The 22,762-nt window shown below is 39.8% G+C and overlaps 1 protein-coding gene across 2 annotated transcripts in view; it reads right to left on the bottom strand.

The window, feature by feature from the left end:
* Positions 1-22,762, bottom strand: part of LOC103474724 (uncharacterized) — a 60,819-nt gene that overhangs the window by 11,636 nt on the left and 26,421 nt on the right. For both annotated transcript variants that reach the window (XM_008425879.3, XM_017308412.2), the window contains 5 exons: positions 10,927-10,984; positions 4,460-4,708; positions 3,234-3,294; positions 1,976-2,106; positions 325-444 (listed from right to left, as the gene is read on the bottom strand). In XM_008425879.3, coding sequence (XP_008424101.2) covers positions 325-444; positions 1,976-2,106; positions 3,234-3,294; positions 4,460-4,708; positions 10,927-10,984 — 619 coding nt within the window. The remainder of the gene's footprint in view (positions 1-324; positions 445-1,975; positions 2,107-3,233; positions 3,295-4,459; positions 4,709-10,926; positions 10,985-22,762) is intronic.

Below are 22,762 nucleotides of genomic sequence, written 5' to 3'. Positions count from 1 at the left end.
TGGTGGTTAAATGAGGGCAGGTTTCTCTTCACTAAAATCAGTTTTAGCTATTTTTGCCTCAGGATGTTGAAACACGCAGAATCACGGCTTCTATGGAGGGAACCATCCAAAGATGAGAGATGAGGAAATGACCCTATTCCTCACACGGATGGGTACGACTAACAGATCCAGCAGCCAGAGAACCAAGGCAGTTTTGTTTGTGAGCATAAAGTTTTTCAGGTAAGAAAATGTGTTATTTTTACATCGTTTTACTTCCTATGTGTCCTCTGTCAGTTCAAAACATTCTGACATCCATCCATCCATCCATCGCACCACGGCTCTCACCGATGTCACAGTTGCGTCCTCTGAAACCCTCCTGGCACTCGCACTGATACTCGTTTGGCTCTGTGTTGGTGCAGGTCCCGCCGTTTTTACAGGGCTGGTGTGTCCCACAGTAGTTAAGATCTGGAAACATGAAGAAACTTTTTAAAAATAGTGTTTAATGTTTCAGCAAAACTCACAAAAAAACAAATTGAAATGTAGAGGCAATGAAAATGCAGATAGTTTTTCAACCATGTTTCTTTAACATGGATGCAGAAAGTTTACGGTGAATCCAGGTCACTGTTGACTGTGCAGCAGATAGCTGAAGGGCCTGTTGTCTCCACTCTGGAGGAAGAAGAAAGCAAAATCTTCCCTGATCATCTTCTTCGTTTCCCACAGTTCCTTTGTCTCTCTGTCGTCCTTTAAAGTGCCCGTCTGAATGAGCAGAAACTGCTCAGGGCCACACCTAGCAAAGAGCGCCGCGCCATAATCGCCCTACCCAAGGCTATCACTTTTCCTCTCCACAATACTCCGTCCCCTGGGCACAAGCTGGACTCCAGCTCTCGCTCTGGGACAGAGGATCTAACTTTTCTATAGTATGCTGGAAAACTTCAAGCCTTCAGGTGCTTTTTTTTCTCTCTTTTTTTCTTGTTTGGGAATCTGTAAGTCATGTGTAAAGAACCACGCCTGACAAGCTAACAACACACACCATTTTCTCCGTCTCGCAGGCAGGCAGAGTTTTCCTTGGTCAACATGCAAAGCTCTGTGAAGCTCTTCATGTGCTCTGATGATGCCTGTTGATTTCAGGCCTGGAGAAACATGTTTGTAATGAATGCCAACAACAGATTTGCAAAAGTGCACAATGTTTACACTGATCTTTAAGTGTCTTATTTTAGGTTTTCCTTGCAAGCAGCCAGAGGAGTAGCTAAAGAGAACAAAAGAGGCGTCAGGCTTAAAAACAAATCTACAGCAGATTAAACATTTCTGGAAGTCATAAAACATTATGCAGGTGCTTGAAGTCGTGTACCTGTACTGTAGCTACCAAGTTCTGTGAATAAAGTATAAATAAGTCTGAACTGGTTTATGAGTTTGACCTTATTTTTTAGAAAATCAAATCCTTAATTATCCTCTGATAATCTGAGGTCGGGTCATGGAGGAGCCGGCCTAAGTAGGGAGGCGCAGACTTCCCTCTCCTAATGACTGCAGAAGCAATCACTAGTTCACTTCCGCAATCATGATTGCTTCCGGAAGCAACTAATGATTGATTTAGTTGCTTCCGCGATGTACTCTGTGTGTAAAGTTGAAAATGTCTGCACCAAGTCGTCCAGGGTGTGAATTGTAATCCATCAAAAAGTCATACGGGCTTCAGATTTTTCTGTTGTTTGACCAAAAAAAAAAAAAATCTGTCAAATACAGAAAATATTCTGTTAATCCCTGATGCTATTATCAATATCTGTTAGTCATCATCAATATGCTGGATTGTTTTATCAACAGTAGGAAAAAGTGTTCATGCAAAAGCAATTAGATGCACTGATTCTACTGTGTTTTGAATGGAAACAATAAAATATGAGCGGAATTATTCAAATCTTTTCAAATGTCAAAATCTCGATCCTCCGGACCTCTTGGCGCTTGCTTCATCTCAGCACAAATTGTTGAAATATTTTGCATTTCACACCTTTGTCACACAGCAGACCTCCCCAGTTGACGTCACACACACACTGCCAGGGCTCGGTGCAGCTCCCGTACACACAGCCGGGAAACGTCACACACTGATCACACAGAGCTCCCGTCCAGCCGTAGTGACACCTACAACCAGAGCAGAGACAGATTGCCTCTCAGAATATCATGTCTTAGAATATTTTTAGTGAACAAAAACTGAATACATGAATTTCAACTTCATCTGCACAAGATTGCTGTGCATTGTAGTGGTTTCTTTAACTGAGAAAGGAGAAATCCAATCAGTCTCTGATACAAGCTAACAGGTAAAGGGGATTCAATGCCTTAATATATCAGGTCATCCTGGATTAAACTTAGTTTTTTTATGTAATTCAGAAACCATCAGAATGAGGGGAATTTATTAGTATTTTCATGGCAGTGATAGAGGAGAGTTGCTACCACAACATCAATGTTGGTAGTTGTTTCAGAACATTGTGTCTGTTTTATTCTTCTAAACACAAACATTGATATTTAATCTTTGCAGCGTTAAATATTTAAACCAACCCAAACATTTTTAAGTTGTGCAGCATTTTAAAAATGGTTTTAATCAACAATTATCTGGGATTTTTGAATGGTTTTACACTGTTTTATTAAGCTTCAAATTATTTTTGTATCACCAGATTTTCAGTGCAGTTTATGTTTTTGAGCATGTTGTGGAGAGTTTGTTAAAAAATATGGGATGTCAGAAACAAAGGAAGTCAGGGAAAATTAACCCCAGAGATGGGGAACACAGAGATGAACGAAACACAAGATGGAACAAAATAAACTCAAAGTCCAGCATAGTTTGACACAAATGCGTTTTGCCATCTCTGTGCAGAGCCAAACTTGTTCCTGTGCTTCACAAATTATGTTTTTTTTTAAACAACTGCTGGTGACAAACTGCATAAACGTTGGTGTTTTTTGCTTTTTAAGTCAGTTGTTTTGCATAAACAATACTGCTTGATACATTCAAGAGCTTCTTATCCTTTTATGCTTATGAAAAGTACAGCAGTGTGCAAAACATGAGTAAAAACAAAAGCTGGGAAAGTAAAAGAAAAAAAAACCTTCAGAAAGTCTGGAGTACTACTGATCAAAAGCACAATAAAACATTATAAGGAAGTCTGGTTGTTAGGCAATTATATGGCATAAATAAGGGGAATTTATTAGTATTTTCATGGCAGTGATAGAGGAGAGTTGCTACCACAACATCAATGTTGGTAGTTGTTTCAGAAGCTTACTTGCATTCTCCAGGAGCGGTACAAGAACCATGAGTCTGATGGCATCCCTGCCTGCACACGGCTGCAAAACAAACACAAAGACAAATGATAACCTGAAGCTTCAGTGACATAAGCTAGCAACACAAAACAAGAAAACTAAAATACGTGAAGATTTATTTTTTTACATCTTCACTGGTTGTTTAGTGAAAGGTGAGATCTATTCAGTCAATAAAGATGACAATAAATGTTATCGCACTGAATTCTCAAAGTCTGTAAATTCCCCTCACAGGCACTATAGGTTAACCTGGAGGTAACGGGGGGCCGAGGCTAATCTGTCCAACTTCCTGCTTCTGTGCGGTCCAATCAGCGGCGTGCTGAGGAGGAAGTCAGGGCGAGTGAGACGGGGCGAGGTGGGCAGAGCTGCAGGATGTCCTCCAACTAGCTGCGTGTCCTTCCATAGTTTCCACTTTGGTTTCCTCCGTTCACTCTTACCGTTGCAAAGAAAAACCTCCAAGAGGTTACAGAGACGGGTCGTCCGTCCGGCTGACGAGTCATGGCGAATGACGTCCCTCTGACGAATCAGACCAAGGCGACCTTCCCCCCCACATCCCCCCCGGTGATATCAGCAGGACCAGTCATTCATAAAGTTATCATATAATTATTTAACATCAGCTTAGGGCTGTGCATTTATCATATAATTTGTCTTTTATCGTGATAAATTTCTTGGTTTGATAACGCTGCATCAAGATTGTTGGTTTTACTATTTTCCCCACTCTTTGTTCAATGAGAGTAACAATAAACATTTCATTTGAAAACTGTATTAGATCCAGTTACTGTGTGACACAGATCACACTTCTTTTTGTGACTGGCGTAGTAATGAAGCATATTAAAAGTGGGAATGTTTTTCAAGAGCAATATTTGTAATTATGAAGTTGTGATTGCTCTGTTATGCCACAGCTACCAAAAATAAGTGATAATATTGTTACTTTTATTGTGATCACAATATTACCTCAAAATATTTAGGATAATTCAGTATGTATATACTTGCATATCACATATACTTGCAAAAGTTAATAAGTTAACTTTTGCAGAGTTTCATTTTAAGTTACAGGGCTTCTTAGGTCAACATAAAACAGCAAAACATTTAATTTCTCATGGAAAACCTTTGCCGAAAACATTTACACTTACAAACAAGAAAAGAGGAAAGAGACTATTCACATAATGTGAACTAAAACCTGAACTATTACCCTCTTTGCACTCCGGTCCGGTCCAGCCCTCCATGCAGACCTTGGAGCCACTTGGGTCACAGTTGAAGTGGCCGAAAAAGTCGTCTCTGGCCCGGCAGAACTTGTTGCAGTTAGGCCCGTAGTAATTGGTGTCGCAGCGGAAGCGGAGCCGATACTCCAGGCTGAGGATCCGTCCGTGGTGGCGGTACGTCTGCCACTGTTCACCCGGGTTCAGCATGGAGGAGAGGAGGACGCGCTCAATCAGCTGACCTGCAGGAGCGCAGAGGAGAACTTTATTCTGTATTATGGAGGGAACTGAGAGGTGAACTCTGATAAATGATTAAGGAAATGTGGAATATTTTTAATAATATAGAATAGAAATCTCCTTTATTCCTCCACACTGCAGGAATTCAGGTGCAACAGCAGCATAGTGACATGCAATCGAGACATGTAGGTTCTCACAAAGACAAAACCTAAAAATATATTTTAAAAAAACAAAACTAAGAATAACAAACTGTACAACAAGGGGGGGAATTGCAGCATAAAATGCTGTGAAGTTATTAAAAATACCATATTTTGATCTACAAGAAAGTGCAGATGAGTGGAGGAAAAAACCTTACAAACTGTGCGTGTGTATTTGTGGATTAAAACACAGACTATTTACAATAAATGAAACTGTGCAAACAACAGAGATGTGCAAATAGCAGCAGAAATGTAATTTAAAATTAGTAAATCTATGCAAATACCAGCAGGGATGTAAAATATGTTTGAAGCGTTCAAGTTGATAATTAATTTTGAAAGCATAATAACGTGTCCCACAGTTTAACATGAAAGTTATATTCCAGAAGCTTAGTGTTGATTTAAGAATTAAAAAAAATTTTCTGATGTTTGCTTGGGATCATTGAATAGCTGGACCATCCAATTCAAGTTCAAACCACCAAAACATTTCATCAAAATAACTGGATTTAACATTTAACAGTGATGTGAGTTCAGGAGACATGTGACTTCTAGAAGAAGGTTTCATGATAAAGAAACAAAAAGACTGAAATGTTTGGTCACAATAATTGAAGAAATAAAATGTTTGGGGAATTCAATACTAGGAACACCAGCTGTCAGTGATGGTGATGGCAGCATTATGCCTTGGCAGCTGGTTGTTCTCACAGGACAATGAGCCTGAATCAAAACCAGTTTATGTGAAAAACTTCCATACATACAGTGCTATTTCATAGCAACATCAAGTAACTATATTACTTTCAGTGCAATGGATGTCATATACAGTTCTGGTTGAGAAACCCCTTAAATGATCATTTTCGCTGACTTTACTTTTTATTGGTCTATTGTTGAGTAAGGTGAACATTGTTTTTTTATTCTATGAACTAATAACATGTGCCCAAAATTCAAAGCAAAAATTTTGTATTTATTTGCAGAAAATGAGAAATGGTCAAAATAACATAAAAGATGCAGAGCTTTCAGACCTTCAATTATGCAAAGAAGACAAGTTAATATTCATTTAGAAACAACAATATTAATGTTTTAACTCAGGAAGAGTTCAGAAATCAATATTTTGTGGAATAAAATGAGGTTTTCAGTGGGATTCAGTGCAATGGTATCTTAATTTATCCAGAGTTGTGTATACATATTACATAAAATAAAATGTACTTCCTAATTTAATGACTCGAAATTGGCAATTTAAAAACTCCTGCTTTTTCCCCTTCAGGGAGTCATAATAGAAAAAGAGAGAAATCGTTTTGCTGCCAGAGAAAATTTAAGGATTTCTCAACCATGAATGAAAGAATAAAGCTATGTTTTTGATGAGAAAATAATATAAGATGAATTGATTTTACATAATACCGCCCCTTTAAGTAAAACAACAACAAAAAAACATGTACTCATCTTTTCGGAGAATCCTCTATTAATTTCCTACCATCAGACTTCCTACCAACCATCAGACTCAGGAAGCTTTGACAGTGTGGATATTATGAGTTGAATAATAAAACATTTCCAGCATGAGTCCCACTTGACACAGAGGTCGACGATGAGAGGCATTAGAGAACCAGACGAGTCCCTGGGCAACACTGGGGCAACGGCTTCACCCCAGGAGGGGCTTTCCCAGAGGCGTCATTACTCCCCAACTCCAGCATAATGCTCCCTGACAGGGCTTAAACACACAAGGGAGGTGCGAATATGTGTCTCAATGTATTCTACAAGTGTGTATTTAGGAGCTAAAAGGGAAGATCTGGAGATAGTCGTGAAGAAAGGAAGCAGAGAAGTTAGAAGAAAGTAGAATGAGTCTTTGTGCATGACTCGTTTTGACAGCTAGAGGCAAAAAGAGCCAGAGACTCAGCACAGCAGCTATTAGCACACACACGCGCACACACACACACACACGCACACACACGCAGAAGCGCACACACACACACACACACAAACGCATGCACACAAACACACACACACACATGTTTGTGTGGCTATCTTTGTTAGGACTTTCCATTGACTTCCATTCATTTCTACAGCCTAAACCTTACCCCTATCCTAACCCTAAAAAACTCAATTCACACCTTAGTCCTAAATCTGAACCCTGACCCAAAAACAGCATTTCCCCTTGTGGGGACCAGGCTTCGGTCCCCACAAGGAGCGTGGGTCCCCACATGGTATTAAAAACAAACACACACACATACACACACACATACCCTGCCTGATGGAGAGATGAGATCACTGTGGTTTGACACAGAGGAATGAAAACACACACACACACACACACACACGCACACACACACTGGTTTCACTGTATGCGTGTGTGTGGGTTTAAAAGTAAAAGAGGACAGCGTGGACACTGAGACAAATGAGCCTGCAGTCAAATATGAGGGCCCAACACCACAAACACTCATCAATCAGCCGTAGTGCACCTCCGGTTTTAAGTTATTTTATAAACCGGGCGTGTCAAAGGGTTAATTTGATCATTATTACTTCTCTGCCACGAGAGAAGAAGAAATAACATCATTAGGATCCAACACAGCGGGTTGAAAGTGTGCAACGGGGCAGGATTTTCTTCATGAGGTGATTAGATCAGGTTGATTAATAACAAACCTGGTTCCCTGTAGACAGGGATGTTAAACACAGCAGGTTGAAGAAGCGATAACCTTTAGTGGAAGTCAAACTTTACAAAAAAAATATGATCACACAGCATGTCTGCAGGTATTAAAAACCTCCTCGGAGCTTTGTGAATCGTTTTGCCCTCGGAAATGTCTGAGAATACCCGCAGGAGAGAAAGCACCCGCTTCTGCTCGTTATTCCAGATCACCTGCCGGCAAATCAATACACCCAAGGAAGCAGATCAGATCAGACGGATATTGTTTTGTCCCACTCTTTATTCGATGTATGGGGCTAATTCATGTGCGGGCTTTCTTTTCAGCCTCATTAATATTACCCTCACACGGGCGAGGCAGCCAGCCGAAATGTGTTTGCTGAACGCTATAGACAAGCTGATCCAACTTTGAAAACTTCCAATATTGGATTTCAGTTGTTCTCCACAGCTTTGAGCTCGGCGTCGATGCTGCTTAAATGTAGCAGGAAGTCTGCACCAAACAGGCAAACACAACGAAAGCGAAGACATAATGCTAGCTAGAAAGCTAATTTGATACAATTGAAGCAAACTTATAACATAAAATAACCAGGAAAGGTCTGTGTGACCTTTGCCAATGAGTTCTTATTGAGAGTGGATGAATATGTTTGCTTGAAGGATATTTGTGTTTAATAAATGCCAAGTCGATGCTCTCTAATGCTCATTCGATCAATGTGGTGGATCGTCAGGCAAGACAAGTAGGAAAGCAACAAACTTAAGCAGTAAAGATACAGACTTGCTATAAATAAGTGCATATTGTTATCTTAATCTTAATTTGCAAAGAATATGTGTAATCCAATATTTAATTTGACAATTTGTTTTATTATTCAGTGATGGGGGAAACTTTTTTTGTTGCAGTGGTGCAACATTTATCGGCACCCCTCTGGATTTCCTAAATAATGAACATAAAAGAAGAATTGTGTTTATTCTTGACATTATACTTTGTTCACTACAATGTTTTAGAACTTTTTTTAGTGTATCATCATTTTCTATTTTTCTTGACACTCTTCAAAATGGAAAAGACGAGAAAACTTGCAATTTAAATAACCTGCACGTGTGACAATTTTCAGAAATCAAGAAACTGCTGCAAGAAAAAAGTTACTCCTCTGAACTCATCTACAGCCAGAGCAACTCTTAAAACCCGTTTTAAAAACCTGGATCTATGAAAACGAGGCTGGACGAGGATCTGCGTTTATCTTGTCTACATACAGTGAGCAGGAAGAAAATCTGCACAGCTTAATGTGTGAAAATTGGAGCAAAAATGTTCATTATTAAGAAAGCAATACCTGTAAAAAACACTAGTTATGGACCAACACCATGAAGAATTATAGGTAAATGTAAGGATATACCAATACGAACATTTGAGCCGATATCCGATATTAATACTCCTGTTGTGGCCGATAACCAATATTTAACAATAGTTTATAGATTGACGTTAAAAAGGCGACCACACCGCTTCACCACCGTTTCTCTGCTTTAGTTGAACTTCCCACAATCCTTTGCTGCATCACTCTCACCAAACAAATACTACATAACCAGCCCTCCTCCAGTCCAGAAACAAATGGCAACAAGATGTCAATAAACATCAGTTGTTAATCTCAGCCCAGTTTTATTTATCAGACCGAAACTGATATTTTAAATAAAGACTGATACTGATGTTAGTTCTGATATATCGTGCAATTCCACAGTGACAACATTTGAATTCACACTAAATTACAAATATGGCTTCCTGAAACATGTCTAGAAACGTTTTAAACAGTTTGAGGTTAAATCCTGTTCACTCCTCTGCCTTAAATGCTTTGATGAGATATTTGAAAAGATGAAGTCGTCATTTGGAGACGAAATATCAGTTGCTTTCTAGAAAAATCTGAAGCATCAGAAACATCAGTTTTGAGTCAAATAATAAAATAAGGAACCGATAAGACTTGGTTTGATGCCACATCCATGGCATACATTGCACTGAAGTATGACGCTTGGATTTAAACAGGACCAAAAAAAATGTCCTGATTCAAAATAAAAAAGCTATGAATAAAAGTTTAAACTTAATTTAAACGTCTGCTACGACCTTCCCTTCTCCATTCCACACTAAAGCTACGTCTTATCCAAAGTAACCTCGGTGAAAGTCAGACAGTCAGAGAACATCATATTGTTTCCGCGGCGCATTTCAGAAGCTCCAGTCCCGTTTCTGTAATCCTCCCTGATTGGAAGCAGGACCCAATAACTCCGTTCAGACCGCTACCGGATGCCTCTGTTTGGGCTGAGCTAAGCTGCTGGCCTACTCCACAGCTTTAGCCACAACGTGAGAGGTAGTTAGAGGCTCAGGTGGAAATGGAAGATAATGCAAACAGATGTAAGTTTAGCGCCGGAGGGCCGAGAGGAAGACAGATGCAGGAGAGCCGGTGAGACACAGAGAACAAGTCGGGCACAGTTCCCAGTTTTTCATTATTCCCGTCTGCGCTCAGTCCGGACGACTGTCGCCCCTCTCTCCCAGATGAGGGGAGTGGAAAATGAGATCTGTGGCATGAAAGGAATGGGGAAGATGCGGGAGCATCTGTCTGCTCATCTCAGTGTTTTGCTTTTTATAGCAGGCGGCTCACAGTTCCCGCTGAGGAGCTTTTCCACGTCTTGAGGAGAGTTCAGAAAAAGTAGACGAGCAGGAAATTAAAGGGTGAGGGTAGAGTTGTCTGATCACAGACATTAAGACACAAAGGATGTTTTCACATTGTTTCTTCATGTCAAACTGCACGGTCTGGTAAACAAGCACTTGTGCTGTTTGCTCTTAACTAAACTAAGGAGCTGCAGCTTTCTTGGACTCGAAGAAGAAAAAGTGATGAAGGTTTTAATGCTGTTTACATAAATTAAGAAACAGTGCAAAATCCTTGAAGATACTGATTTAAAAAACACAGAATACTCACTTGGTTGTTAAAGCGTTTTAGGACTGAGAAACTTGAAAACGTTCATAAAACGACAAGATTTGGGTACAAACTGTGCCTTTTAACAAGGCTCTTTGGCCTCCTTGTGGATGCGGTTTGACACAAGTGATGCCAAATAGTAACCCTGATGCTAAGCACTCAAAAAGCTAATCAAGCCCACAAAAACCTAATCATGAAGGCATGTACTTTTGCTGAGGCTTTGGACCGCAAGTAATGTTCAAAACAGTACTGGTTTCACTTATATCGCACCAAATTACAATGAATGCCCCTTTGGCCTTTACAAGATAAACAGGCCCAGGACGTCCAAATTCAGCTCCGATCGATTGGACTCAACAGAGACCAGTCTCAGTCGGTGACTGCAAACGCATCGATCGGACAATTCCCCAGCATGCTCTCAAATTCAGAAGGTCGTAAAAACAAGAGCTCAGCCTTACCTGGTTCCGTTGTGTCGTTGTCGTGGTCCAGAGCCTCCAACACCAGAGAAAAAGATTTCTGGAGGAAGACAAATAAAAAAAAAAGAGACAAGGTGTACTTTAAGTGTCGGATTGTCCTCTCTTGTTTTTGCGGTTTTGTTGCGTTTGTACCTGATTTACATTGAAGTCTTAAGCTCCGTTCAAATAGGTTTTTTTTTTTACTTTCGGGTTCTGGTTTAGTAAAAGTTTGCAGGTATAAAAGCAGGTAAAATCTTGATATCAGGTGCAAACCTGATATACAAACAATGCACAAACGGGACTGCACAGCAGAAAGAGGCGCGTAAATTTAGCTTGTCTGCTGATCATCAAAAAGAGCAAAACACTGGGGGGAGGAGGCTATGCAAATGTAATGACTTGCCTCCCACAATGCGATTTACCAAACATGAATCAGAGCGCTACATCTGTTTTAGGCCTGCGGAGCTTAATGCAGCAGTTTAGAGCTTTATTTTGATTGATCGTAAAATGTTTTTACTCTTGTTTTGTATCCTAATTTAAATTGTTGTATTATTACTACTGTTACTGCCATACATCAAGCACGCCGACTTTCTACTTCATTTTCTTTTACGGTCACTCTGTCCAACGCTCTCCGTGATGACAGCCAGTGACTCACGCAAAATCCTCATTCAAACATGGCGGCCTGTAATCTGTTGATCAGTCAATCTTTGTAGATTGCATGCCCAATTTCTGAATATATAACTTTTTTTTCTTTGCCCAACTTATTTGGAAATCTTTGTAGAGCAGGCCTTATATCTTTAATGAGACCACCATCACACTTCAGTGTAAACAGACTACAAACCTGAATTGAAACCTCCATATTGGTCCTACTGTCTTCCTACAAAACATGACAGGAGCAGAAATTACCATGTTTTTTTTTTTTTTATGTAGCTAGACTTTTACAGAAAATTACACACTCGCATCGCCACAGAACACTTTTAAAGCTTTTCACAGAGTCCCCGTTTGCTAGGTCTCTCAGCTGCTCTTCTGACTTGATCCTCCTGACCTTATGAAATCAAATTGGAGTTCAGTGACATTTGTCTTTTTTTCCAATGTGCTATGAACTGATGAAGTTTCAGAACTGTCACTTTTATCAGCTGCACTCTTAGCTTCGGTATTTTTCCTTAATTTTTTCAGGCCTTTCACACATTCCTCAATCTTTAACATCAAGACAAATAAAGCAGTCATGAGTTACAAGCCTGAAGACAACTGAGAAGGAAATACTTAAAAACTTATTCATGCATTTCATTGAATTAAAGTGGTAAGGTTTTCAAGTTCAACATTTCCAGTGTGTGACTGTAACATAACGACAAGCAGCAAACGTTGCTCATGAAGCAAATCCTGACCTGGAGCATAAAAATAAGAAAAAAATACCCTTCTCAGTTTAACAGCTTTTTTTCCATGTGCCTTCCTTTAATCCCAGTCTTCAATGCAGTGTGCAGGTCAAACCGGATCAATATCAGGTTGTTGCATTTATAGCTCCAGCAGTCCATTTTTTTTCCTCCCCCTTCTCCGAACATTTCTATTAAACGTAAGCATTTGCAGGCGTCGGCTGAGATAAATTCAGCCGATGGGTTTGCCGTCGCTGACGACTCAGGCGCACACCAGACATTCTGAAATGATGACATTGAGCTCACTGAGATATCTCACTCCTGAGAGATAAGGGGGCGACTTTTTACTCGCGACTTCCTCCTTTCGGATGCGTTCTTTCATTGTATATATCAGCAATGAATAATTCAGACCAACACTTTCCACTACAACTCCGTCTCTCTCTCCCCATTTCTCGTTTTCCCTTCATCCACCCACCAGTCCCTCCCTCTGTGAATCACACCAGCGCCTGTCATGCAAATAGCTCTGGCATGTGCGTTGTGTTTAAGGTTCGTCTAAAAGGCTACACGGATGTGTAGTCACGTCTTTGTTTGGAAAGCGTACAGCCCACAGGCATCGGGTGGAAGTGGGAGGAAGAAACCGCTCAGAAGGAGGTGATGGGTGCAGCAGCTACGGGAGATGTGAAGTGAGGTAGAGATGTGGGGGGGGAAGAGGAGCGGCCATGAAGATAAAGGGTTGGCATGAAGGTTCAAAATGTTGGAGGGCTGAAAATTATATGGCAAAAACTCTGAGTCAGGGCTTTGTTTCAAGTGGAATTTGCTGCAACAGATGAGGAGATGGGAGGAGAAGGTGAGCTGAGGGACAGGGAAGGCAGAAGAAGACTCTAAAGGATCAGAGAAATATTGCAGTCCTGGAGTGACAATTTGTAGGATTCCTGCAGGCTAATGATAAAGACGGAAAACAAAGAACTTTGCAGGAGATAAAACAAAAGGATTCGAGACACTAGATTAAGGGGGAATACAAAACAAGAAGAAAAAAAAACTGCTGAGGTGACCATAAAAATCATGGAAGGAAATAGGAAGAACACCCACACACAGGGAAATCATGGAGATAATGAGCTGTACGGGGCGGCAAAGGGCTCAAAGCCAGTTCATTAAAACTGGCAGAGAGCACAGATACCAGCTGGAGTCATTCCGCTTTGGCTTAAAACTCTGAACCGAAGAAATTCATTATTTACATCCACGCTGCGGGATTAAACGGCTGACTAAAAACACACTGATTCTGTTTGGAATAAATTTGATTTGAGCTAAATACAACAGGGGATACAACATTACATTATGAGCCAGAGTCCTGGAGACTCATGTCTGATTAGCTACATGGAGGCAAAGTAAATGCAGGCTGTGTGTGTGTGTGTGTGTGTGTGTGTGTGTGTGTGTGTGTGTGTGTGTGTGTGTGTGTGTGTGTGTGTGTGTGTGTGCGCGCGTGCGTGCATGCGTGCGTGCGTGCGTTCATGTGTAACTATCCAACAGGGGACATGCGTGTCATTTTACACTGACCAACAGGGGACTCACCGTTGAAGAGGGGACATTTTGTAGGTCCCCTCTTGGAAATGACCCTGTTTTAGGGTCAGGGGTTGCAGTTAGGACTAAGGTGTGAATTGACTTTTGGTTAGGGTTAGGAAAAGGGTTAGGTATGTGATGGTTAGGGTTAGGAAAAGGGTTAGGGTTAGGCTGTAGAAATGAATGGAAGTCAATGGAATGTCCCCTGTTGGATAGTAGCGTACGACTGTGTGTGTGTGCGTGCGTGTGTGTGTGTGTGGTGTGCATCCCAATGTTATCATCCCAGGGTTTCACATAGCCAATCTAATCAAGAGTCTGTGTGCAAAATCAAAAATGTGTGTTTAAAAACTCTCTCCATTTAATTTGAGTGAGCCTAACTGAATTCAGTATTTTTTTATATAGCGTTAATTCAAAACAAGCGTCGTCTCAAAGCACAAAAACAAGTAAATCCAATTTTATTTACTTCTTACATTCAAATTGATCCTAGTTATCAAACAATTAAGTCAAGTTTAGTTCATTACTAAAACTAGTTTAAAAAGTTTAAAGAGGAAACCCAGCAGGTCACTGGCTTGGAGCATTCCCTCCTGATTCATAAATTGTATCAGCAGTCCTTCATATTATATGTAACAGAAAGGAATATTTTTATTTTCCATCAGTAATTGGGGAAAAATGAACGTTTTAGAGAAGAACTGACTGCAGTTTTAGACAATCTTTGATATAAAAAAAATAAAGAAAGAAAAATCAAGAAACAGCAGAAATTTTTCTGGGAAAATTGTTAAGTGAGGCTGCTGCTGCGACTGATATGAGAATTTTCTCTTTTTCTGAGTGTTCATCTCTCCCACGGCTCTCTGCTGTTTCTTCTCCCTCTCCTCAAAGTCTGACTCTAATAATATTGCTGCTCTATTATGTAGTTGGACTGATATCTGTCTGACTTGATTCTCCTGCAGCAGCAAATTGTACAGTTTTCCACAAGTCTCAATCAAGATTTAAAATGCCTCAAATCCCCTATGATTCTATCCAGACCCAAAAGGCAGAACCAGAACCAGAGGCAGGAAGTGAAGTAGGATTTAGAGATGAAAAAAGTGATCTGATATCTAATCATAGTGTATCCCTTCAACCAGCTATGTTTTTCTGTACTGCTAGTTCCTCACCTTCCTAAAAATAACGGCTTTAGTCATTTTTTTTCCCAAAAGTGATTTTTTGTTGGGGTTTTTTTGCCAAAAATAAATTTAAGAAAGAAAGAGGTGGTGATTTTAGGAAGGACTACAGTGTTTGTCTCATGTATAAAAAGCTACATGCTATAGGTGCTTCTCTGTCTCACAAAGGCAGGTCCTTGTTAGCACCTCAAGCTTTAGCAGCTAGTTGCACCAAATGAGGGGGTAAATATTTTAGCATTACCACATAGTTACTTGATTGTGCTATAAAAGTGTCTGTAAAATACACAATGCTTCCCCTGCAACAGAAGACAAACAGTTTCTCAAGAATTTTATTGTTGTGATGCCATTAGGCACAAGCTAATGCTAGCTAACATTCCCACGACTGTTTACATACATAGGCTATATTTTAAAGTTCAAAACATAATTCACATAAAACAATTCTGAAAATAAAAGATCCTAATGGACAATATTACGAGTTGTAATTATTATTACGGGGGGTTGTAATGCAAAATGTACTTTTTTAGCGTTACATCATGTTATATACTGTTATTCCCTCATGAAAAACATACCTGCAGTATTACTTTTCATTTTTTCAGGCACGTTTGAGAAATCCCTGCCTGCTACTCCCCACTCAGCTGAATCAAGCAAACCCCCGGAGGAACTCTGAGTCTGCTGATAACATCATACAAACTACCTCTCAGTCCAATGCTAAGGACGGTTATAAACGGCACAATGAGAAGCATTGTTGTGATGACGAGCTGAAAGAGGAGTAGAAGGCTTCTTAAAAAGACAAGTACCCAATGTCAATGTGTTAACTTGTAAAGACATGTTTATTTTATGTCATGTTTGATATTTAGATAATTTTTATTACAGTTGAATGTGACATAGTGACTTTATTGTGCTATAAAATGACACTATGTGTCTGGAAAATGCATAATACTGCCTCTTACTGATTATTTTATAAAAAAATATTTAGAAAAACTGAGTAGAATTCTTAGTTAATGATTTTTTTGGCAATTGCTTAAAGTCTAATATTAAGATTAGATCATTAGATTGAGATAATAGGATTACATGAGTGTTCACTCCTTCCTACTCTTTTACAAACAGAAAAGTAGCGGTAAACAAATAATTTTGTTCTTGGTTTTGTAAGCACGCTTTTGATTTCTTGTTATCGCTTTTTTTTTACTGTTTGAAATAAAATACATAAATGAAATAAAAATAAAAATAAATAATTAATTTCTTTAAGGTATTTTCATATTTTCACTGTGAAGCACTTTAACCTCTATATAAAGAAAACATAACTAATACTTTCTTAAATATTTTTAATGGAACTTAAGAAAAATATTTGTGTGTGTATTTTAGACACCTTGTAGGCATGACTCCAAAGATAAAACTATTAAAATTGCATCAAACTGGACATTTTAGTCGGTGTCCCTGAGAAACAATCCGAACTGAAGAGACACCTTCCATCTTCTCACCTTTCCACAACCCTCCACACAATAAATTAGGACACTTCTACCATCCAGTGTGATCGATAAAAAAGCACAACTAAATAAAGAGCGTAAATAAAGCAGCAGAGTGAAGTTAAATGTTCAGTTAGTGGATAAGCTGCAACAGCTGATGAATAATCAGGTCGATTCTGCTGATATTCTCAAACACAAAACTCTCCGGCGCCTCGGCCTCACTCACCGCCGGCCCTCTGGCAGACTCCCTAACTTTATCACCTCTTCAATCAAACCTCCTCACTCGGCCTTCCTTCCTCCCTCTGGAGGTGCCTCACCTTCGCTGCCTGCCAACTGTTATTAATGGCAGGTAAAGCCCTGAAGGAAGTCCAGCCTTTTCATCCCTGATGCTCTCTGTTATTTATCCTCCTCGGCGCACATATTCTCACTTCCTTTAAGAGCATGCCGCCAGGTGAAGCCGCGATACAGGAAGAGGCTGTATGTGTGTGTGTGTGTGTGTGTGTGTGAGTAGTCAGCTCTGTTTTGGAGATTGGGCTCCTGTCTGCAGGTCAGAAAGGATCAGAGTAACCATGGTTACCAAATTAAAAATCACAGCAACAACTGTGTCTGAAGAGAGTCGTCTGCAACGCCCTGGCAATTTCTGCGAAAACATGCACACAAACACAGACAATGCCGCGTTTGTGATGTCAGGAGATGCGAGGCAGTTTGAGGCAGAGTTACCTCACAGTCTGAGGAAACGACAACGAAAAACATTAAAACAACACCGACAAGAGGCTGATCACAGCCAGAGATTAAAACACACATAGTGGACTTTGTTCCAGCACAAACAAAATAAAGTGTTTTTTTTGTTGGGGTTTTTTCTGTGTGTGTGGAATGAATGACCTAAGTGGTGACAACAAGGACTTGACCTAATGGAAAAGGTTTTTGTGTGTTTTCTTCTGTTCTTACGTGTGCTGAAAGGAAAATAACCCCTTTCAAAACAGAGAAAGGAAACATAACAGCGAAGTAAAAGGTTTTTTATCTAAACTTTTGCAGACGACAGCTGGAATGAGCTTTTCAGGAGAGAGGTGAAACTCGCCGGGGCTTTTCTGGGGCGCAAAGTGTGGAAGTCGTCATTCTCACAATCAGTTTCACGGTCACAACATCTAGTTAAACAGTCAGTGCAGCTGTGGGGCCGCTTACCGGTGTCAAGCTACACTGGGGTTTTATCCAGCTGACAATTGCTTCTCCGCACTGCAGGTCAGCTGGCTGAAAGGAGGCACCACAGACAAACTCTGCAGTTTGGGAAAAAAGGCAGCAGAGAAGGCATGGAAACTAAAACCATCACTTCTACGAAGATGATGCTGTTTTACGAGTACAGTTAGCAAACTACTAGCATCTGTAAAATACAATAGAGGCAGAGCAGAACGACATACTTTGTTTTTACTCCCTGCAAAAAGCTAAAAAAAATTTTTGCTTCTTGTTTATTCTTCAGTATTGTTAGGTCTATTAAAATTAAATTCATAAATAGATGTTATAGCTGGAGTTCAAACTCCAGAAGTTCTTCGGTTTTAAATAAAAGCAAAATGACATTGATGCTTGATTTTTACGTTGATCCTTTGATTCCCTGTGGTATTTTTGCTGACAATGATCAAATAATGAGATCCGTGTTGCCAGTTTGGGCTGAAAAAAATAAAAAGGGAAAAAACAGCCTTGGTTGTTGAAATCTGGGCTGCTTTTCACAACATTTAGTGGGTTTTTAGAAAGTGTTCAAAGGAAAAATTCTTTCAAAATAGTTCTAATTGTGAGGCGGAGAAGCACAAACTTTGAATAAAATGCCATGTTATTGCTTATTTTATGAGCCAATTTATTTATTTTTGAAACATCTAAGCTGTCCGATGTGACATCATCAATGATTAATAGTCTTATATGTTGCAGAGCAGCAATCCTAGGGCAACGTCGTGATCTAAAGTCAAGTCCTTTTCGGTCCCGGTGGCGTCTGGTTCTGCTCAGAACGTAATAAAGGACAAACCAAAACGCTGCGATTTGTCACAACTCTATAAATGAAGTCAATGTTTTTTTTTTTAAGAGTTGGGCGTGTTTTGTGCCGTGTTTGGGCTGGAAACAGTCAGTCAGATCTGGCAACCCTGAATGGGATTCTCATAGTGGCCCTGGCCTTGTGGCTACGAACGCGCTCTTTGTGCCAGACTGAGACTGGATGGAGTCTGCAGAGTCTAGAAGGGATTTTTAGGAGAGGATCAAGCATTTCTCTACTACACGTGCTGAAATGTGAGAGTTTCCCGACTGTTTCAATCACGCTTAGCTTTTCAGAGATGATATCGTTGGGGGTTCGATTATCCATGAAGTGTGGGTGACATCCACTTAAGAGGCTCGGTCATCAGAGGATTCAAAGGAAAAACTGACCATGGTGGCCTCACGCCAACCTAAGCACGCCCACATCAGGCTGGCAACTCGTCAAATCATTCATTCACCGTATCACTTTTGTCATGACAGCTGCCGTGTACATGGCAACCTGCCACCGCTCTGGCTGCAGCCAGAAAGGGTCTCACCAAGCAGCTGACACGGACAATTCACGTCCTACACGGCAAAAAAATAAATAAAGTTGGCATTCTCCGGTCCCTTGAGCACAGAGAGCATAACGCACCGGGCTCCCAGCAGGAAACCGGGAAAACGCTGGGAGACGGAGTGAGGTTCTGAATGCATTTGTGACGTCGACGAAGAGAAACCTCAGAAATTAGCGGCGATTAAAGAGGAAGAGGACAGAGAGCAGGGCATGTAACTTCAGAATAAACACAGACTCATTATAGTCAAATTCAGGCTTCAAGAGCCTTGGTGTGGTGAGCTCACAGAGACGGGCTAAAAACAGTTTTGGGGTTTTATATAAACTATGGTCGCCACAACACAAAAAATTAAAACTCGATACCAACAGTGGGAAGACTTAGTGCAATTTGCAAAACTGAACAAAATAAAATAAAATAAAATGGCTTGGAGGGCAAAAGCTCTTCCTAATAAAGATAAAAATGTCAATATGTTATCATTTTAATAAGGGCAAATCAACACTGATTTGAAACAACACTTCAGATGCGTTAATATTCTTTACTGAGTTGTGTAACTTGGATTTAGTTAATTTGAAAAACAGATTTTTTACAGTGTAAACAAGAACCTAGTCCATGATCAATATTCTGTTTCTGAGCTACAGTAAAGTCCTGAACTGGGAATGTTACAAGTTTTCCAGATTTTTAAAAGAATAAAAGCAACAAAAATGTCCAACCGTAGGTCTTAGCTGTTACTATTATTTGTTGCTCAGTTGCGTTTTCAGTCTCCTGGGTTGCAGTTATATTTGTTTTGGCTTCCTTATTTTACGCGAACAGTGGGACATGGCGCTCTCTCAAACTCTCTCACACACCTGAACTGCTCTGCTTTGAAACAGGGAGAGACGGTCGGGAACCCAAAATCACAAACGGCTGCACTAAAGATTTTCACACTAGATTTTTTTGTTATGCATTTAAACTTTACAGCAGCAGATGTTTTGGATTGTCATGTTCACCAGCTAATGATATGCCTTGCAGACATTTGTGATTAATTATTTGCCACAGCAGCATCTGATGAGTCAAAAGTCAGCAGTAAAATATCCATTTGCCTCATTAAACTTTTATCTTGCATTTTTTCTGTTTTGCGCCGTAAAAAATGCACCTGACACCTGATTTTCACCAGATTGCTCTCAAATTTAATGCAATATCTTAATTTGCACTTAAATTTACACTTTTGCAGTATTGAAGAGTGTCGTAAAAACTTTGACCTCTGGAAGATTTGTGGATCTGGGATGAACAGGGTCTGCAGTGCAGTGGTGGGAAGTAACGAAGTACAAGTACTTCATTACTGTACTTAAGTAAATTTTTCGTGTAAAATTTACTTAAGTAAATTAAGTAAATTTTACTTGTAGTCTTTGGGCAGGGTAGTAAAGTAAAATTACATTTACTTTACTTATGTAAATTTAATAATGGATACTTTCTACTTTTACTCCACTACATTTTACAGTAAGTATCTGTACTTTCTACTAAACTACATTTCTACAAAACTGTCTCGTACTCGTTACATCCAAGTCGCGTTGCGCTTTTTTTCGTTAAAATGTGAAGTTCAGGGATTTAAGATGGCGCCGTAAAATCCGAGCAATGACGTGACTTATGTGTCTGTTGTCACCCATCGCCTCCACCTTTACTCGCACGCGGAGCTCCAAGCAGTGGTGGAGAAAGTACTCAAAAAATGTACTTAAGTAAAAGTACAAATACACAGTGAAAAATGTACTTAAGTAAAAGTCAAAGTACCACATTAACATTTTACTTAAGTAAAAGTAAAAAAGTCCTGGCTTTTAAAAATACTTAAGTATTAAAAGTAAAAGTACTCGCTGAATGCATTACCTAATCACTAATATCAGTAAGTGTACCGATCGTATTTAATTTTAATACATCAGAAATGTGCCATTTTAATTAACACTACCACAGATTAAACATGTTCTTATTGTGTTTATTCTCTGTAACAGTTTAGACTTAGATATGTGATTCTATGAATCATAATTTCAGGGATGGAAACATTTTGTCTCCTGTCCTGACATAGCATGAACTTCATTAGTCACATTTATTTAGAAAGAAATCCAACTGAAAGGGGATGTAAAGAAGGTGCGGGCGGGATGGAGGACATGCAACCAAGGAGCCATGCAGCAGAGTTGTAGTCAAGACCACCGAACCCAAGACCAGCGCCCCGCGCTAAATGACACAATAACATTAAGTTTATCATAATTGGTTTTCAGATTGATCTGAAAGATCCACATTCCCATAAAAACACCTAGATATTAAATACTTAGAGCTGAAATATATTTAACCAGTATCAATTAAAACTCACTTCATTCTGTTTTGCTTTCGCCTCTGCGCTGTGCTACAATCCGCAGAGGTCTCCTGCTATTCCTAGAAAAATAACGCCCTGGGCGGTTGCCCATATTGCATATGTCAGAAACCACAACTGAAACATCGCAATTAACGGTAAATATCGTTCAACTATGAACACTGTCCAACGGCGCAACAAGTAACTAAGCAGAATGAGCATCATGACTGTTTTCATCCTCCCTCCCACTGCGATGTGAGCAATGAGTATGCTCTGCATTCATACATTCAACTTTTACTTATTCAGCGATTAAATGAATGTCTATATATATATATATATATATATATATATATATATATATATATATATATATATATATATATATATATATATAGCTACTGCAGTGTACACAAGAACAAAGAACGGCTCTCAGTGAGGCTTCAGTCCTTAGGACTTAGTAAAGATCCGTCCAGAAGAATCGGATCGTTCCTGAATGTCATATGACTATATTGCAGACTTTGGTCACAGCGTTGTCCCATATATGCGACACCTCAGTCAAAACCTCCACACAATAATTCAGCGCATGAGTGACAACTTTTTTTCATCAGATGCAACATGTGTCTCAGTACAGCTAGCTTTGCTAGCACAGATCTTACCTTTCTTTAAGCTTTCCTTCCAAGTGACGCTAAAAGTTGGACGACGTCCCACCGTCTGTGAAAGCGAAGCGCTGCTGATTTTACATGTCGCCATATCAATTTATGCAGCGCTATTATATTATAGACAAACATCTCCTCCCGCTCAGAGGAAACCACTGCGCATGTCTGGAGCTCCGCGTGCGAGTAAAGGTGGAGCCGATGGGTGACAACAGACACTAACTAAGTCACGTTATTGCTTGGATTTCACGGCGCCACCTTAAATCCCTGAACTTCACATTTTAACGGACAAAAAGCGCAACGCGACTTGGATGTAACGAGTAACGAGACAGTTTTGTAGAAATGTAGTGAAGTAGAAAGTACAGATACTTACTGTAAAATGTAGTGGAGTAAAAGTAGAAAGTCCCCATTATTAAATCTACTTAAGTAAAGTACAGATACACGAAAACTGTACTTAAGTACAGTAACGAAGTACGTGTACTTCGTTACTTCCCACCACTGGCTCCAAGACATGCGCAGTAGTTTCCTCTGAGCAGGAGGAGATGTCTGTCTAATCGTCAGTAATATAGAAGCGCTGCATAAATCATAAGATATGACGACATGTAAAATCAGCAGCGCTTCGCTTTCACAGACGGTGGGACTTCGTCCAACTTTTAGCGTCACTTGGAAGGAAAGCTTAAAGAAAGGTAAGATCTGTCGACGTGATGCTAGCAAAGCTAGCTGTACTGAGACACATGTTGCATCTGCAATGAAAAAAGTTGTCA

Source organism: Poecilia reticulata, chromosome 13 (genome assembly GCF_904066995.2).
Source record: "Poecilia reticulata chromosome 13, P_reticulata-male-v2, whole genome shotgun sequence".
NCBI classification, from domain to species: domain Eukaryota; kingdom Metazoa; phylum Chordata; class Actinopteri; order Cyprinodontiformes; family Poeciliidae; genus Poecilia; species Poecilia reticulata.
Note: the sequence above shows the minus strand (reverse complement) of the source record. Positions and strands in the feature narration are given on the sequence as shown.